The sequence below is a fragment of the Arachis duranensis genome, chromosome 10, assembly GCF_000817695.3.
Source record: "Arachis duranensis cultivar V14167 chromosome 10, aradu.V14167.gnm2.J7QH, whole genome shotgun sequence".
Classification (NCBI taxonomy): Eukaryota; Viridiplantae; Streptophyta; class Magnoliopsida; order Fabales; family Fabaceae; genus Arachis; species Arachis duranensis.
In genome coordinates, this window is record NC_029781.3 from 28549655 (window position 1) to 28563615 (window position 13961).

Sequence of the window (13961 nt, forward strand, 5' to 3'; positions counted from 1 at the left end):
TTTTATATAAAAAATATTTATTAACATTTTTAATTAAAAATAACTACCCATGATTATATATATTACTAAATATGCAATATTGTTAAAAATATATTTGTTATAAATGTCCTAACTAAGAGTCCAACCCTTCACTATGAGTTGGACCCTTAACTAAAAAAAAAGAAAAAAAATTATGTATCAGTACGAGTTTTACTCTAAAACTAAGGCTAAGTAATTATATTCTCTTTACTATCCACTTTATTCTTGTCTTTTTCTTTCCATCACAATGATCCTTACTTGGCAATAATCTTTACAACACACGTTTTCCTTTTTTCTTCTTAACCATCATTGCTAATTTTTTGATAAAAATCATACTCAATTATAAATTTATTATCCTCCAAGATCAGTGGAACCTTTCATATAGATATTCTTTTTCTTTTTAATTCATATATGTATATCATGTACGTGATGTTTTTCTTTTCTCGGCCAATTTTTTTATTTTCTTTTTTTTAAGAAACTCGTATGCCATTTTTTTTCTTTCTTCGGTGGTTTCATAAAGTTTTTAGATTGTTGTTTCTGTTTCCTTCCTATTTTATCTCTTATTTGTTACACTATTATTGTTATTTGGTTTATTTATATTATTTATTTTTTATATATGATATTTTATTTAATATTAATATTATTTTTCGAAGTGAATGATAATTAACCATATAGATAATTATTTTTCAAAGTGAATAATAATAAATTATGAACATAATCATTTCCCAAAGTAAATGATAGTTAATTATATAAATAATTATTTTTCAAAATAAATGATAAATAATCATATAAATAATTTTTTAAGGGAACATATGATAAGTGGGAATCTCTCAAGAAGAATTATGTATCGCAATTGATCATTGTATACAATCTTCAATTCTCTACTAAATGGAAGTAAGGATATATTTCAACTTCCTAAAATAATACCTAAATATTCATAGAATACACAATAAGAATACGAATTTATCTAAGGTTAAAAAATCATGACAGAAAATTTATATTGAAATAAGTCAAAATTTAATTAAAAGTATATTAATACTTTATTTGTTTATTTTTATTTTATTTTAACTACTTCTCCTAACAAAGTTGCTAATATTGCTAAGTATTATGTAACCCATCATGTATTTATCTCAGCTCTTGCTTGTGTTGGATTCATATCAAAATACTTTAATCGCTGTACATAAACTATTAATACGACAACGAACACAATCTTCAGAGAAGAGCTGTGGATGACATTTGATTTTTAGTCCAAAATCTGGTCAGTCTCTATATATTAATTTCACTGCAGATCACATACTTGATGTGTAAATTGCTTCAAGGGACCCAATTGTGTATCCACCATGAAAATTCACGTCCTTGTATCTGTTCAAGTTATGGGACTTGAACAATTTCTGCATCTTGCTTGTGCGAAATTGAATGTCTTGATTTCCAGCATACTAGCACTGATTTTCCACATTATCTTTACTTCGATAGGCGAAGAAGAATTCTTTCCCAATTATTGTGCTGCCAAAAATAAACAACAGTGCAAAAAGCAACATAACATTTAGAGAGAGTTGTCTTCTAAGTATTTCTAGAACTACTGCCATGGAACAGAGGATCAAGCTCATCCTGCACTCAGGGTTATGTAGTTTAGACGCTGAAAACCAAAAACAATTTGTTATTCCAATTTCAAAATATTAGAACATAGCACATTCTGTGAACAAACATGAAGGTTATATCCAAAAGAAATAGTAGGGCAGAATTCTAGTTGCCCTTCCAACATGAACTAATGAAAAAAATCAGCAAAAAGCTATCATGTTAAAGTTAGGTTAGTCATTAACTTCCAAACTATTTCATTGAAAATTAAAAATGAAACAGAAAGTACTCTACCAGCCCATGAATGCTTTGCTAAGTTCCAAAAAATCCATCATGGCGAGGAGCCATAGAATTCAAGGGACTCTACAAGGATATAGAAGTCAACTTTAATTGTATAATCCAATCCGTATAAATAATTGTATATTCCAAGGGTTACCAGATGAATTAGTTACCAGATGCCAAAGCTAATCAATCGGTGGGCAGAGCAACTCTTACCTTCGACTCACAGCGAATGACGAGCACAACGAGAAACGCCGTGCAGAGTGCTACTGAACACAGTAACAACGATGATCTATGACGAAGAATGGTGATTTGCGAACGGGGAGATAACCTTGACCACGCCCAACAGAAGCGGATCTCGAGTGCCACTGACAGCCACAGTGACAAGACCGAAGGCAGCGGTCGCGTTGGAGGATGCTTGGGTTTGCTTTCGCGAGAGGAGAAGAGTGATATGAAGACCCTATCTGCTTTCGTTTCATCCATTTCTTTTTTGGAATGACGAATAAGGCCCAACTTGTAAAGCTGGCAACTACGGAACCTAGTACAATCAAATTCTGTTCTAATTCACGCTATCAACTCGGCTCGGCCGACCATCGCATGAGCGCCCGCAATTTGCTGACAACCTGCTCCATTTTGCAGAAGGGAGACAACGTGCGTCAACAGAAAATATTATGAGCATCTTTTCTATCTTTTCCTAGTGAATTTGCATTCAAATTGTTAAGTTAAATCAAGATTTAAATATCTTTTAGCTCCTATGAATGCTACTTTGAGTTATGTACAATTCTGTTTATTTCAGGTCGCATTCAGATGGATTTGATGAAGTTTTTGTAGAAGAAGAGGAAGAAAGTAAATGATGCTGTCAACCTTGACCTCCTTGCACTCAAACAAAAATAACTTGAACTACAGAGGTCTAATTGACGTGATTCTAGCGGCATTAGAAAGCCAACTTCCAGAGCTTTCCAACATTTATATAATAGTCTACACCTTTCATATGAAATTACTACCTTGGTGGCACCAAACCCCAAGTTTGGCGCCATGATCATCACAACGCCTTCCTTGCTTGCTGCCTTGGTGAAGCCAAACTTGAGATATCTCAAATTTGGTGCCAAATAAAGGGGATTTGAAGATCGCATGCTGGCTTGCTGAAGCCAAACTTGAGGAACCTCAAGTTTGGCGCCAAGGATGAAGAATGGAGGAATTGCATGCTGCCTTGCTGAAACCAAACTTGAGATACCTCAAGTTTGGCGCTAGCAAGGAGAACTTAGAAGAACACACACGGGTTGGCTGAAGCCAAACTTGGATTCCCCATGTTTGGCGCCAAGCCTTCAAAACCAAGTGGTCCCTATTCGTATACAAGGCTTGCACGAATCAATTATTAAATTTTGATTTAAACTTTTATTTATTTATAATTAGGAAAAGATATTATTTAGTTTTAGGAAATATATTTTCACATTAATTAGGATTGGATATAAAAGGGGAAAGAATAAGCCCTTCGGGAAGATCTCTTCTCTTCTACCTTATTCCGCAATTTTACAATTTTTCTGAATCCTAGTTTTCTCTCTGAACCATGAGCAACTAAACCTCCACTGTTAAGGTTAGGAGCTCTGTCTATTATATGGATTGATTCTATTACTTTTCTATTTTAATTCATGTATTGATTTCTATTTCAAGAATTGCTTTCATTCTTTATCGTATGAATTTGGGTGGAACGAAAGTATGACCCTTGTTCTAATTGAGTTCTTGTATAACTTGGAAAAGCTCTTTACTTGAACAACAGCTTAAAACAATTTCTCCTAAATTTCTAATTATCTGTACTTAATGGAATACGTGACATATAATCCTCTTATATTTGGGTAATTAGGGTTTCTGTGGCATATAAACTAGAATTGAACTTCACCCTCTAATTGGAATTAAGTGACCAAGGGATTGGCGGTTGATGAAGGTTAGAGGAGACTAAAAAGGTCTAAGGAATTAGGATTTAGTCACATATAGTTTGCCATTAATTGAATCTTGCATGATTAAAATAGTTAGTGACAAAAGTCAATTCGGAAGATAGATATCTCTGAAGCCTTAACTGCTTCTCTATATATTATTCACTACTTGTTTACTGCTTGCTTTTCTAATTCTCTGATTTACTATTTAATGCAATTGAACTTTTAAAACACCATTTACTATTTGTCTGACTAAGCCAATCACTCAATCATTATTGCTTGATCCATCAATTCTGGTGGGATCGACTCTCATTCACTTGAGGTACTACTTGGTACGACCCGGTGCACTTGTCGGTTAGTTTGTGGGTTATAAATTTCGCATCAAGTTTGTGGGATTTTCAAGTTTGGCGCCACATAACATGCACCAAGGGGAGTCCCATTCTGGAGGTTTGAAGCTAAACTTGGAAAACTCCAAGTTTGGCATTGAGAACGACGCAATTGGGGAATTATGGAAGAGGGGTGGCGCCAAACTTGGTGGTTTGGAGTTTGGCGCCACTATCATGCACAAAAGAGGATTTGCTCTCTGCCAAGGGAGCGCCAAACTTAGCCCCTCTTAAGTCTGGCGTGGAGAATTAAAAAAAAAGAACGAAGGTGGCTCCAAACTTGGGCTGCACCAAATTTGGCGCCAGGAGGAGGTCTTGTTTTCGGGAGATACGGTGCCAAACTTCAAAGTTTCCAAGTTTGGTGCCAGGTTGTTACTTTTGGCTAACGCCAAACGTGATCCCACCAGATCCCAACCATATCACATGGCATCCCTCTTACTGATCCTTTCCCTTTTTACCTTACCAATATATTCCTTCCTTTATTCCCTTTTTACTAAGCCTACCCCACCAACCCTTGCCCCTTCCTGACTTCCTTTCCCCCTTGACCGAATATATTCCCCTCCCCAACCCAACCTCCCAAACCCTACAACCCTTCCCTCTTGCCTTCCCAATACATACATGTGACCACCCCCATTCCCATAACACACCCGTGAACCCCTTCCAACGAAACCCCACTCCTTATATATAGCCCCAACCTTCCCTCCTCAAGCCACACATAATAGACCACTCATTCCCACTTCAAACCTTCCCTCTATAATGCTTCTTCCCTCTTCAACAACACAAGCCAGCCCCTTCCTTCTTCCTTATACACTTCCCTTCCATCTATCCCCTTCAACACGAACCCATTCCCAACCTCCAACCCCTTCGTCCTTGCCACCCCCTTCTATCTATCCCATATCCCTCTCTTTTTTTTCTTTTCTGTATTATTCAGTATACAAAAATAAAAGAAAAAATAGAAAAGCAATTTTTAGCATTGATCTTTTTTCTCTTCTGTTTCACTTTCTTCTTCTCTCTTGTATTTCTTTATTTTGCTTGAGGACGAGCAACAGTTTTAAGTTTAGTGTTGTCGCTTTGCTAGTTTTATTCTGTTTATTTTCATAGCACCAAAGACCACCCAACCCTCCAAGAAAGAGAAAAGGAAAGGAACCGGCCACCGGTTCTCATGATACACGATGCTTCTGCTCTAAATTACATGAAGAGCATTTTTATGAGGTTATTAGCAAGAGGCCTGTACTGCCGGAAGTGAAATTTAGTCTCCAACCGGATGAATATATGGAAATTCAGCACCAAATTCAGAGACGAAGATGGCAATTTCTGTGCAATCCGCACACACAGGTGGCACAATTGATGATTTAGAAATTTTATGAAAATCTGTAGATCACATACAAGGATGTATCTGAAGTCAATGAAAGGAACCACAGAAGCTTTGTTAGGGGAAGAATGTTTGATTTTAGCCCGGAGATTATCCGACAGACCCTCCAATTACCTCAAAATATGCCCTTACTTTGATCCTACAATGAAAGGATGAACAAAGATCAACAATTAAAGGCACTACTCGCTGATATATGCATTCTAGATACCCAGTAGAAATTGGGGGCAAAGGGGAAGCCGTGCCATCTTAAGAGCAGTGACTTGACTCCTTTAGCTAGGGGATGGCTCCATTTTATCCGCCGGTCTATCATGCCCACAAGCAACCGGTCCGAATGCGCTGTGGACCGGGCCATTCTGACTCACTGTATTATGAGAGGAGAAGTGGACGCAGAGTACATTATTGCTTAGCAAATCTATCATGTCACCACCAGCACCATTCCGAATACCAGGTTGAGCTTTCACATCTCATCTATCGCCTCTGTGAGGCTGCTAAGGTCAAGATAGAGAATGATTTCCCTATTCCAGTCGAGAGACCTATCACAAAGAAGACTATGGAATTGGTCAGGAAATATCAGAGACTCCCCAGAGTTGAACAGGCTGAACAAGAAGCTCAACAGGAGCAGCCACCACTGCCTTAAGGACGCTACTTCCCACCACAAGAATATTGGCAGCAGCTCACCTCCTCCTTTGAGCAATTGAGAATCACGCAGAACAACTGCTAGTAGCAGTACACTGTGTCTGTAGAGGAGATGTGGGCAACACATAACAGCCGATGGGAGTATCTTTGTACCACCCTTGATGAGATGAGAGCTGCTCAGGACTTTCAACGGCAGGAGATTCACCAGCTGAGATAGAATTACAGCCGCCTGAGAGGACCACACAGAGCACAGCCTGAGGAGAGAGATTTCCACCAGGAAAATTGAGCTGGCTTAGTTCCTTTTCACCTTCCATATTATTTTGCTAATTTTATGATTAGGTTCCTGTTCTCTGCTGTTTTGTTTTAGTTGTTGCATGATCATTTGTTATTTCAATTCTTAGGTTTTAGTTTAATTTGCTGTTCTTTTTTATCTTATTTTGTTATTTGATTTTAATTCTAAAAGGTGTCTCATGTATTGCTCATTGAGCTTGAAATCAAAAGAAAAGAAAGAAGAAAAAGATGTATTGCATGAGAAAAAGATTTTATAACAAAAAGTAGTCTTCAGTACCTAAATGTGTTGGCATTCCTTGTAATTCTAAATGCATGACATGAACCGTGCATATTTGAATTTGAATCAAGGGATGTTGATGTATAAAGAACAGGAATTTAGAGAACTATTATGAATTCTCTAAATTAAACAAAAGCTTAATCCTTGAAGCAAAAGAAAAATAAAAGTAAGGTTCAAGGCTCTGAGCATCAATGACTAGGAAGGTTAGACATGATTAAAAGCTCAAAGAGTTGTTTTCCTAGTCATATGCTTATGGTGTAATTGTGTCAAGTAATCTTTGAGACAGAGCACTAAAAATCGAGATCAATTGCAATTAACAGAGTATGCCAAGGGCTTTGAGCACCACTATTTGGGAGCAATTGAAAGAAAAATTAGAGCTTCAAGAGAGTTCCCCAGTTAAGTGCTTGTGGTATTTTTGTGTCAAGTAAAGCTTGAGACAAAGCATTTAAAGTCACGGCTAGGCTCAAGGTGTAAAACACCAAAGAAAAGAGAATTAAAGAAAATTTGATGTGTTCAAGGATTAGACCAAAGTATAAAGGCCAGAGAATTCATAATATTATCCGGATTCTAATTCCGAATGACAGTGACATTCCTCTTATTCAAAGAATAGTGAGATGCCAAAACTATTCAGGATTGTAGTGTATAAACCCCACTTTAAGAAGAGACAGGAGCTTAATTGAACACTCACTTCTCCTGCAAATTCACATCATAAGCCTATATTAGTTTTGGTTGCTTGAGGACAAGCAATAATTCAAGTTTGGTGTTGTGATGCATGAGCATCTTTTCTATCTTTTCCTAGTGAATTTGTATTCAAATTGTTAATTTTAATCAAGATTTAAATATCTTTTAGCCACTATGAATGCTACTATGAGTTTTGTGCAATTCAATTTATTTCAGGTAGCATTCGAATGGATTTGATGGAGTTTTTGAAGAAGAAGAGGAAGAAAGTAAATGATGTTGTCAACCTTGACCTCCTTGCACTCAAACAAAAATAACTTGAGCTACAGAGGTCTAATTGACGTGATTCTAGCGACTTTGGAAAGCCAACTTCTAGAGCTTTCCAATAATATATAATAGTTTATATCTTTCATATGAAATTACTGCCTTGGTGGCACTAAACTTGGGAAATTCCAAGTTTGGCGCAAGGATCATCACAACGCCTTCCTTCCTTGCTGCCTTGGTGAAGCCAAACTTGAGATATCTAAAGTTTGGCGCCAACTAAAGGGGATTTGAAGATCGCATGCTGGCTTGCTGAAGCCAAACTTGAGGAACCTCAAGTTTGGCGCCAAGGATGAAGAATGGAGGAATTGCAAGGAGAACTTGGAAGAACACACACGTGTTGGCTGAAGCCAAACTTGGATTCCCCATGTTTGGCGCCAACCCTTCTAAACCAAGTGGTCCCCATTTGTATACAAGTCTTTCACGAATCAATTATTAAATTTTGATTTAAACTTTTATTTATTTATAATTAGGAAAAGATATTATTTAGTTTTAGAAAATATATTTTCACATTAATTAGGATAAGATATAAAAGGGAAAAGAATCAGCCCTTCGGGAAGATCTCTTCTCTTCTACCTCATTCCGCAATTTTACAGTTTTTCTTAATACTAGTTTCTCTCTTAACCATGAACAACTAAACCTCCACTGTTAAGGTTATGAGCTATGTCTATTATATGGATTGATACTATTACTTTTCTATTTTAATTCATGTATTGATTTCTATTTCAAGAATTGTTTTCGTTCTTTATCTTATGAATCTGGGTGGAACGGAAGTATGACCCTTGTTCTAATTGAGTTCTTGTATAACTTGAAAAAGCTCTTTACTTGAACAATAGCTTGAAACAATTTCTCCTAAATTTATAATTATCTTGACTTAACGGGATACGTGACATATAATCCTCTTATATTTGGGTAATTAAGGTTTCTGTGGCATATAAACTAGAATTGAACTTCACGCTCTAATTGGAATTAAGTGACCAAGAAATTGGTGGTTGATGAAGGTTAGAGGAGACTAAAAAGTTCTAAGGAATTAGGGTTCAGTCACATATAGTTTGCCATGAATTGAATCTTGCATGATTAAAATAGTTAGTGAGCAAAGTCAATCCAGAAGATAGATATCTCTGAAGCCTTAACTATTTCTCCATATATTATTCACTACTTGTTTACTGCTTGCTTTTCTGATTCTCTGATTTATTGTTTAATGCAATTGAACTTTCAAAACACCATTTTCTGTTTGTCTGACTACGCCAGTCACTCAATCATTATTGCTTGATCTATCAATCCTCGTGGGATCGACCCTCATTCACTTGACGTACTACTTGGTACGATCCGGTGCACTTGCCGGTTAATTTGTAGATTATAAATTCCGCATCACCTATCTACATCGCCGAAGCCAACCTTTCTACTTTCCATATTTGGACCCATCTCCATCTAAATCATAGGGTCCCATGGACCCGCCCCCAGTATTTGTAATCACTAAAATGCCCAGGCTCCCACTTCAAAATTTCACCAAAACACACTACTTTTTTTAGCAATTTAATAACCAGGAAAAATATGGGAAATTTCTAAGAATGGCCAATTAACAGTCCAATAAGTCAACAACATGACCTTTTTTCCAATACTTTCTTCACTCTGGAATCTTATATACAGGTGACTGGTAATAATCAAAATGAAATCACTGTATTGATTCAGAAATTACATGGCATGTTTGCTTTGAAATCTCTTGGAACTTTTAATTATTTTTTAGGAATTGAGGCCATTAAACTAAAACATGGTGTATATCATTTATCTCAAACTAACTACATAAAAGATGTGTTACATAAATCAGGCATGATTGATGCTAAGTCAGTCCCAACACCTATGATTACTTCAAGAAAGCTCTCTAAACATGGTTTTGAACATTATTCTGATCCTATTCACTATCATTCTATAGTAGGGGCTCTGCAATACTACACCCTCACTAGACATGAGATAGCATTCTCAGTAAATAAGGTAAGCCAATTTATGCAAAGACCTTTGCTCAGCCAATGGAGATCAGTAAAAAGGATCCTTTGATATCTTGCTGGTACAAATGAGCAAGGTTTTCTTTTTCATCCATCTACTAATCTTCGAATATTTGTTTTTGCAGATGTTGATTGGGCCTCTGATGATGATAGGAGATCCACTTTAGGCTACTGTATCTTCTTAGGCACTAATTTGGTTGCTTGGTCAAGTAGAAAACAACATGTAGTCAGTCGTTCCGGTGTAGAATTTGAATACAGGAGTGTGGCAACAACTACAACTGAGATTATTTGGTTACAAAATCTCTTATCTGAGCTTGGTTTTTAACATTTTGGAGTCTCTACCAATTATTGTGACAATGCTAGTGCTGTCCAATTATCTGCAATCCCATTATGCACAATAGAACCAAGAATTTCAAGCTTAATATTCATCTTGTGAGAGACTTGGTTAACCAACATCAGCTCTACATTATTCACATACCTGATGTAGATCAAGTTGCAGACTTTTTTACTAAGCAGTTATCTATTTTCTCCTTTAATTGGTTCTTGGACAAACTCAAGCTCACTCTAAGAGTGTCCTTGACTTTGAGGGAGGCAAGATTGACCAAGATTCCAATTTAGCCTTTGAATCAGTTAGCAAAATAGAATGCAGTTACATAAGCTAGCCTAGTATTATAATTTTCCCTCTTAGTATAAATACTGATTGAGCTTGTTTTGGAAAGGGAGCTTCCATGATCATTCATTCAATACAAACACATACACAGTTTTATGATTCATCAGGAACAGAACTTCAGATCTTTCTTTACTTTTTCTCAGTAACATTATGTAATTGGATATGTATAAAACTGCTTTATATTAACATTCCACCAAAATTAAATACCATAAAGATTGTTGATATTTTAACCATTTTGTTTTTTGATTTTCCTGTTAACCTTCTGCAATAACAATATTCCTTTATAAAAGTTTGAGATAAGTATAAAATATTTAAGCTTAAATAAGTTTTGAATGCTGTAAAATTCATAATCTGCAGACATAATATTGATGCCTCTTAGTGTAACCAAGTTTTCCTTTGTTACCATATACAAGACAATATCCATGGTCTAAGGCATTCAAACATGGATTAAGTTTCAAATTACATGGTCTCAGTTAGTAAACTCAAAACGTAATAGGTACAATGCTTCATTTGAAAGAAGGATTACTTCTCAGTTCTCCTTAATGGCAAACCTACTTTCACAATACATGAAAAAAAGAAGCCCCATCAATAATAAAAGCCGAAATAGAAAAATACTGAGACTAAAGCATGAACAATGAAAAGAAAAAAAAAGAAAAAGGCTCACCAACTAGCCTTTTCATTATGGCCTTAAAACTATTTTTTTAAGCTTGGAAAGCTAATGCAATGACCTCGCTAGTGCTGATGAGAATCCCATAAATATCCTGGCTAGTGCTTTCCTTATCCTGAAGAAACACATAAATATCATAAGATGTCATCATCCTATTGGATATAATAGCCATAAAACTAGTTGGTGAATTATATGATAGGACATGCTTTTATCTTCTATGGAAACAATAGGGAGGTGCTCATATTAAATCAAAATGAAAACCACCATGTTTGAAAGATTGCTGAACATATAATCGAATTTGCAATTGAATTACTTATCCAAGATAGATCTCACTTGCTTATTGACCATATAATCTCCATGGCACGAAATGGGTGCCCCAACATTACTCTTCTCTAGTGGCGTGGAGCATGCACTTAGTGGCGTCATCCACGCCACTCAACCTCACCCCAACCTTGCCTCTTACCTTAGCTTGGAGCACGCCCTCATGTTATCCATCTCACCCAACCTCGCCTTCTTCCTTGTCATGGAGCACGCATTTAGTGGAGTCATCCACGCCACTCAAACCCTCTCCAACCCTTTCCAGGTGCCCCAACATCACCCTCTTTCTAGTGGCGTGGAGCACGCTTCATCCACGCCACTCAGACTCACCCCAACCTCACCATCTCAAGTGGCGTGGAGCACGCACTTAGTGGCATCATCCACACCACTCAAATAAGCCTTGATTCAAATAAGCCTTGGCAAAGGCATGGGCTATTTCACTAGTTGCGCCACAAAATTTAGTTCTTGGAGTGGAATTTTTGGTGTATTTTGGAGTGCACCATGCCATTTTTGTGAAGCGGTAAGTTTCCATGCACGGCTGAGGCCATGCAAAGATGTCATGACACGCTTCCTCTAAAAATACACTTTTGCTTAGTTTTTATTTAAAATTTCAAATTGCTTCCGAAGCCCATTTGTTGAAAAATATAACAGTCATAGACCAATAACTTACTTCTCAAATCTTTAAACTTTCTAAAAATGAAAAAATTCAGCAAGGAATCAATCCTAGTGGATTATAGTAACAAAGATCTTTACTTAATTGTGTCAGCATGAGCCACGTCTTAAGAGTCAAGGGGCTCCATGCATTGCCCAAATGTGAAGGACGTAGGAAGGATTGGATGAATGTAATAAGAAAGTAGAGATTCAAGAGGAGCACAGCATCTCCATACGCTTATCTGAAATTTCCACTATTGATTTACATAAGTATTTCTATCCCTTTTATTTTCTATTTATTTATTAATTTTCGAAACCCAAAACCTTTTAATCTGCCTAACTGAGATTTACAAGGTAACAATAGCTTGCTTCATACCAACAATCTCTGTGGGATCGACCCTTACTCACGTAAGGTATTACTTGGATGACCCAGTACACTTGCTGGTTAAGTTGAACGGAGTTGTGAAAAGAAAGTGCTGAGTTAGTTCTTTTTGGCACATGCCAAAGAGCCATTATTGTTAATCACAATTTCGTCCACCAACGTCCCAGATGAGAGATGCCCAAGAGGATGCTGCTTGGCTTATTGGGACGTGCTCGAACACGTCTATGAGAGATACTAGCTGGTAAGCACATTGTAAATTAGAAAGACTTTTCTTTAGAAAACTTCAAGTCCTAAGCTAGTGCCGCTTGTGTTGTTGACTCTGACTCATTGCAATTAAATTTCTAAGAAATTTCCTCGACGATTTTGGTGAGAGTTAGACACCCTATGAATGTGGACAATGAAATTTCTAGGAAATTTCCTCACACATGCAATGATGATTTTCGTGAGAGTTAGACACACTATAAATGTGGAAACTGGAGGAGTTTCTCTCTATACCAAACACTATACTACATACATATCTTTGCCTTTTAGCCTCTTGTTGAAAGTAGAGTCCGAGAAAAAACCCTTTAAGATCGCTTCCTTCTTAACTTGTTTGAATTTCTTGGTGAAAAATGAGAGGAAAAGAATACTCCAACAACACTACTACTTTTGATGTGGTTGTGGTGGTGCTACTCATCACTCAAATTGGAGTTTTCTATACCTGCCTTCAGCCAGAAAGACAGGCTCTCCTTAATTTCAAAAGATGTTTGAAACCACTACTACTTCCATCTTGGAAAGGCAATGGTGACTGCTGTGAATGGGAAGGCATAGCATGCGATAATTTCACTGGACATGTTGTCATGCTTGATCTCAACGATCCCTGTTTGTATTTCTTCAGTTCGTATTTCTTTACTGACTCAAATTTAAAACCACTAATGTCTGATGCTGATGCTGATGATCATATTTGTCCCCACTGTGATGGATGCTTTGAAAAATGTTAATCCATATCTGTCACAACTTTAACATTTGACTTATTTGGATCTTTCTAGAGTTTGAATCCGTACTGTTCTAGAATTCTTTGGTCCTATTGGTGGACGAAATTGTGATCACTGTTCTTTAAGTTGTATGAAATTATTATTGTGGCACCAGTTGTTATCACAACTCCGTTCAACTAACCAGCAAGTGTACTGGGTCGTCCAAGTAATAAACCTTACGTGAGTAAGGGTCGATCCCACAGAGATTGTTGGTATGAAGCAAGCTATGGTCACCTTGCAAATCTCAGTTAGGCAGATTAAATTGGTTTATGGATTCGAAAATAAAAATAAGAAAATAGATTATAAAAAGGGTAGAAGACTTATGCAGATTCATTGGTTACGGCTAATCACCGGTTGGTTCCCGCTCCTACTGGAATAGAATCCCTTGATTCTTTTGTGTCTGTCACTAACGCCCAGCACTTGCAAGTCTGAAGCACGTCACAGTCATTCATTACCGGAATCCTACTCGGAATACCACAGATAAGGTTAGACTTTC

At 36.8% G+C, this 13961-nt stretch overlaps 1 protein-coding gene across 3 annotated transcripts; it reads right to left on the reverse strand.

The window, feature by feature from the left end:
* Positions 1-1104: 1104 nt before the first annotated feature.
* On the reverse strand, positions 1105-2534 carry LOC107469586 (uncharacterized). 3 transcript variants are annotated; one of them, XR_002369278.2, is made up of 3 exons: positions 2089-2534; positions 1888-1956; positions 1105-1654 (listed from the first exon to the last, which is right to left on the reverse strand). XR_002369278.2 is itself a non-coding variant. In XM_021133483.2 (2 exons), the coding sequence occupies exons 1-2, from the start codon at positions 2353-2355 to the stop codon at positions 1480-1482; spliced, it is 309 nt and encodes a 102-aa protein (XP_020989142.1). In that variant the 5' UTR covers positions 2356-2534; the 3' UTR covers positions 1105-1479. The 3 variants fall into 3 exon arrangements, 1 of the variants encoding a protein (XP_020989142.1); XR_002369279.2 differs by lacking the exon at positions 1888-1956; XM_021133483.2 differs by lacking the exon at positions 1888-1956 and having other exon boundaries at positions 1105-1521.
* Between the last annotated feature and the right edge of the window lie 11427 nt (positions 2535-13961).

What these genes read in the sequence shown, in the direction of transcription:
- LOC107469586 (XM_021133483.2), bottom strand. Translation starts at nt 2,355, where the DNA reads ATGGATGAAACGAAAGCAGATAGGGTCTTCATATCACTCTTCTCCTCT. An exon ending in TCATTCGCTGTGAGTCGAAG is followed by an intron (nt 1,522 to 2,088) that starts GTAAGAGTTGCT and finishes TATTTTTGGCAG; the next exon opens with CACAATAATTGGGAAAGAAT.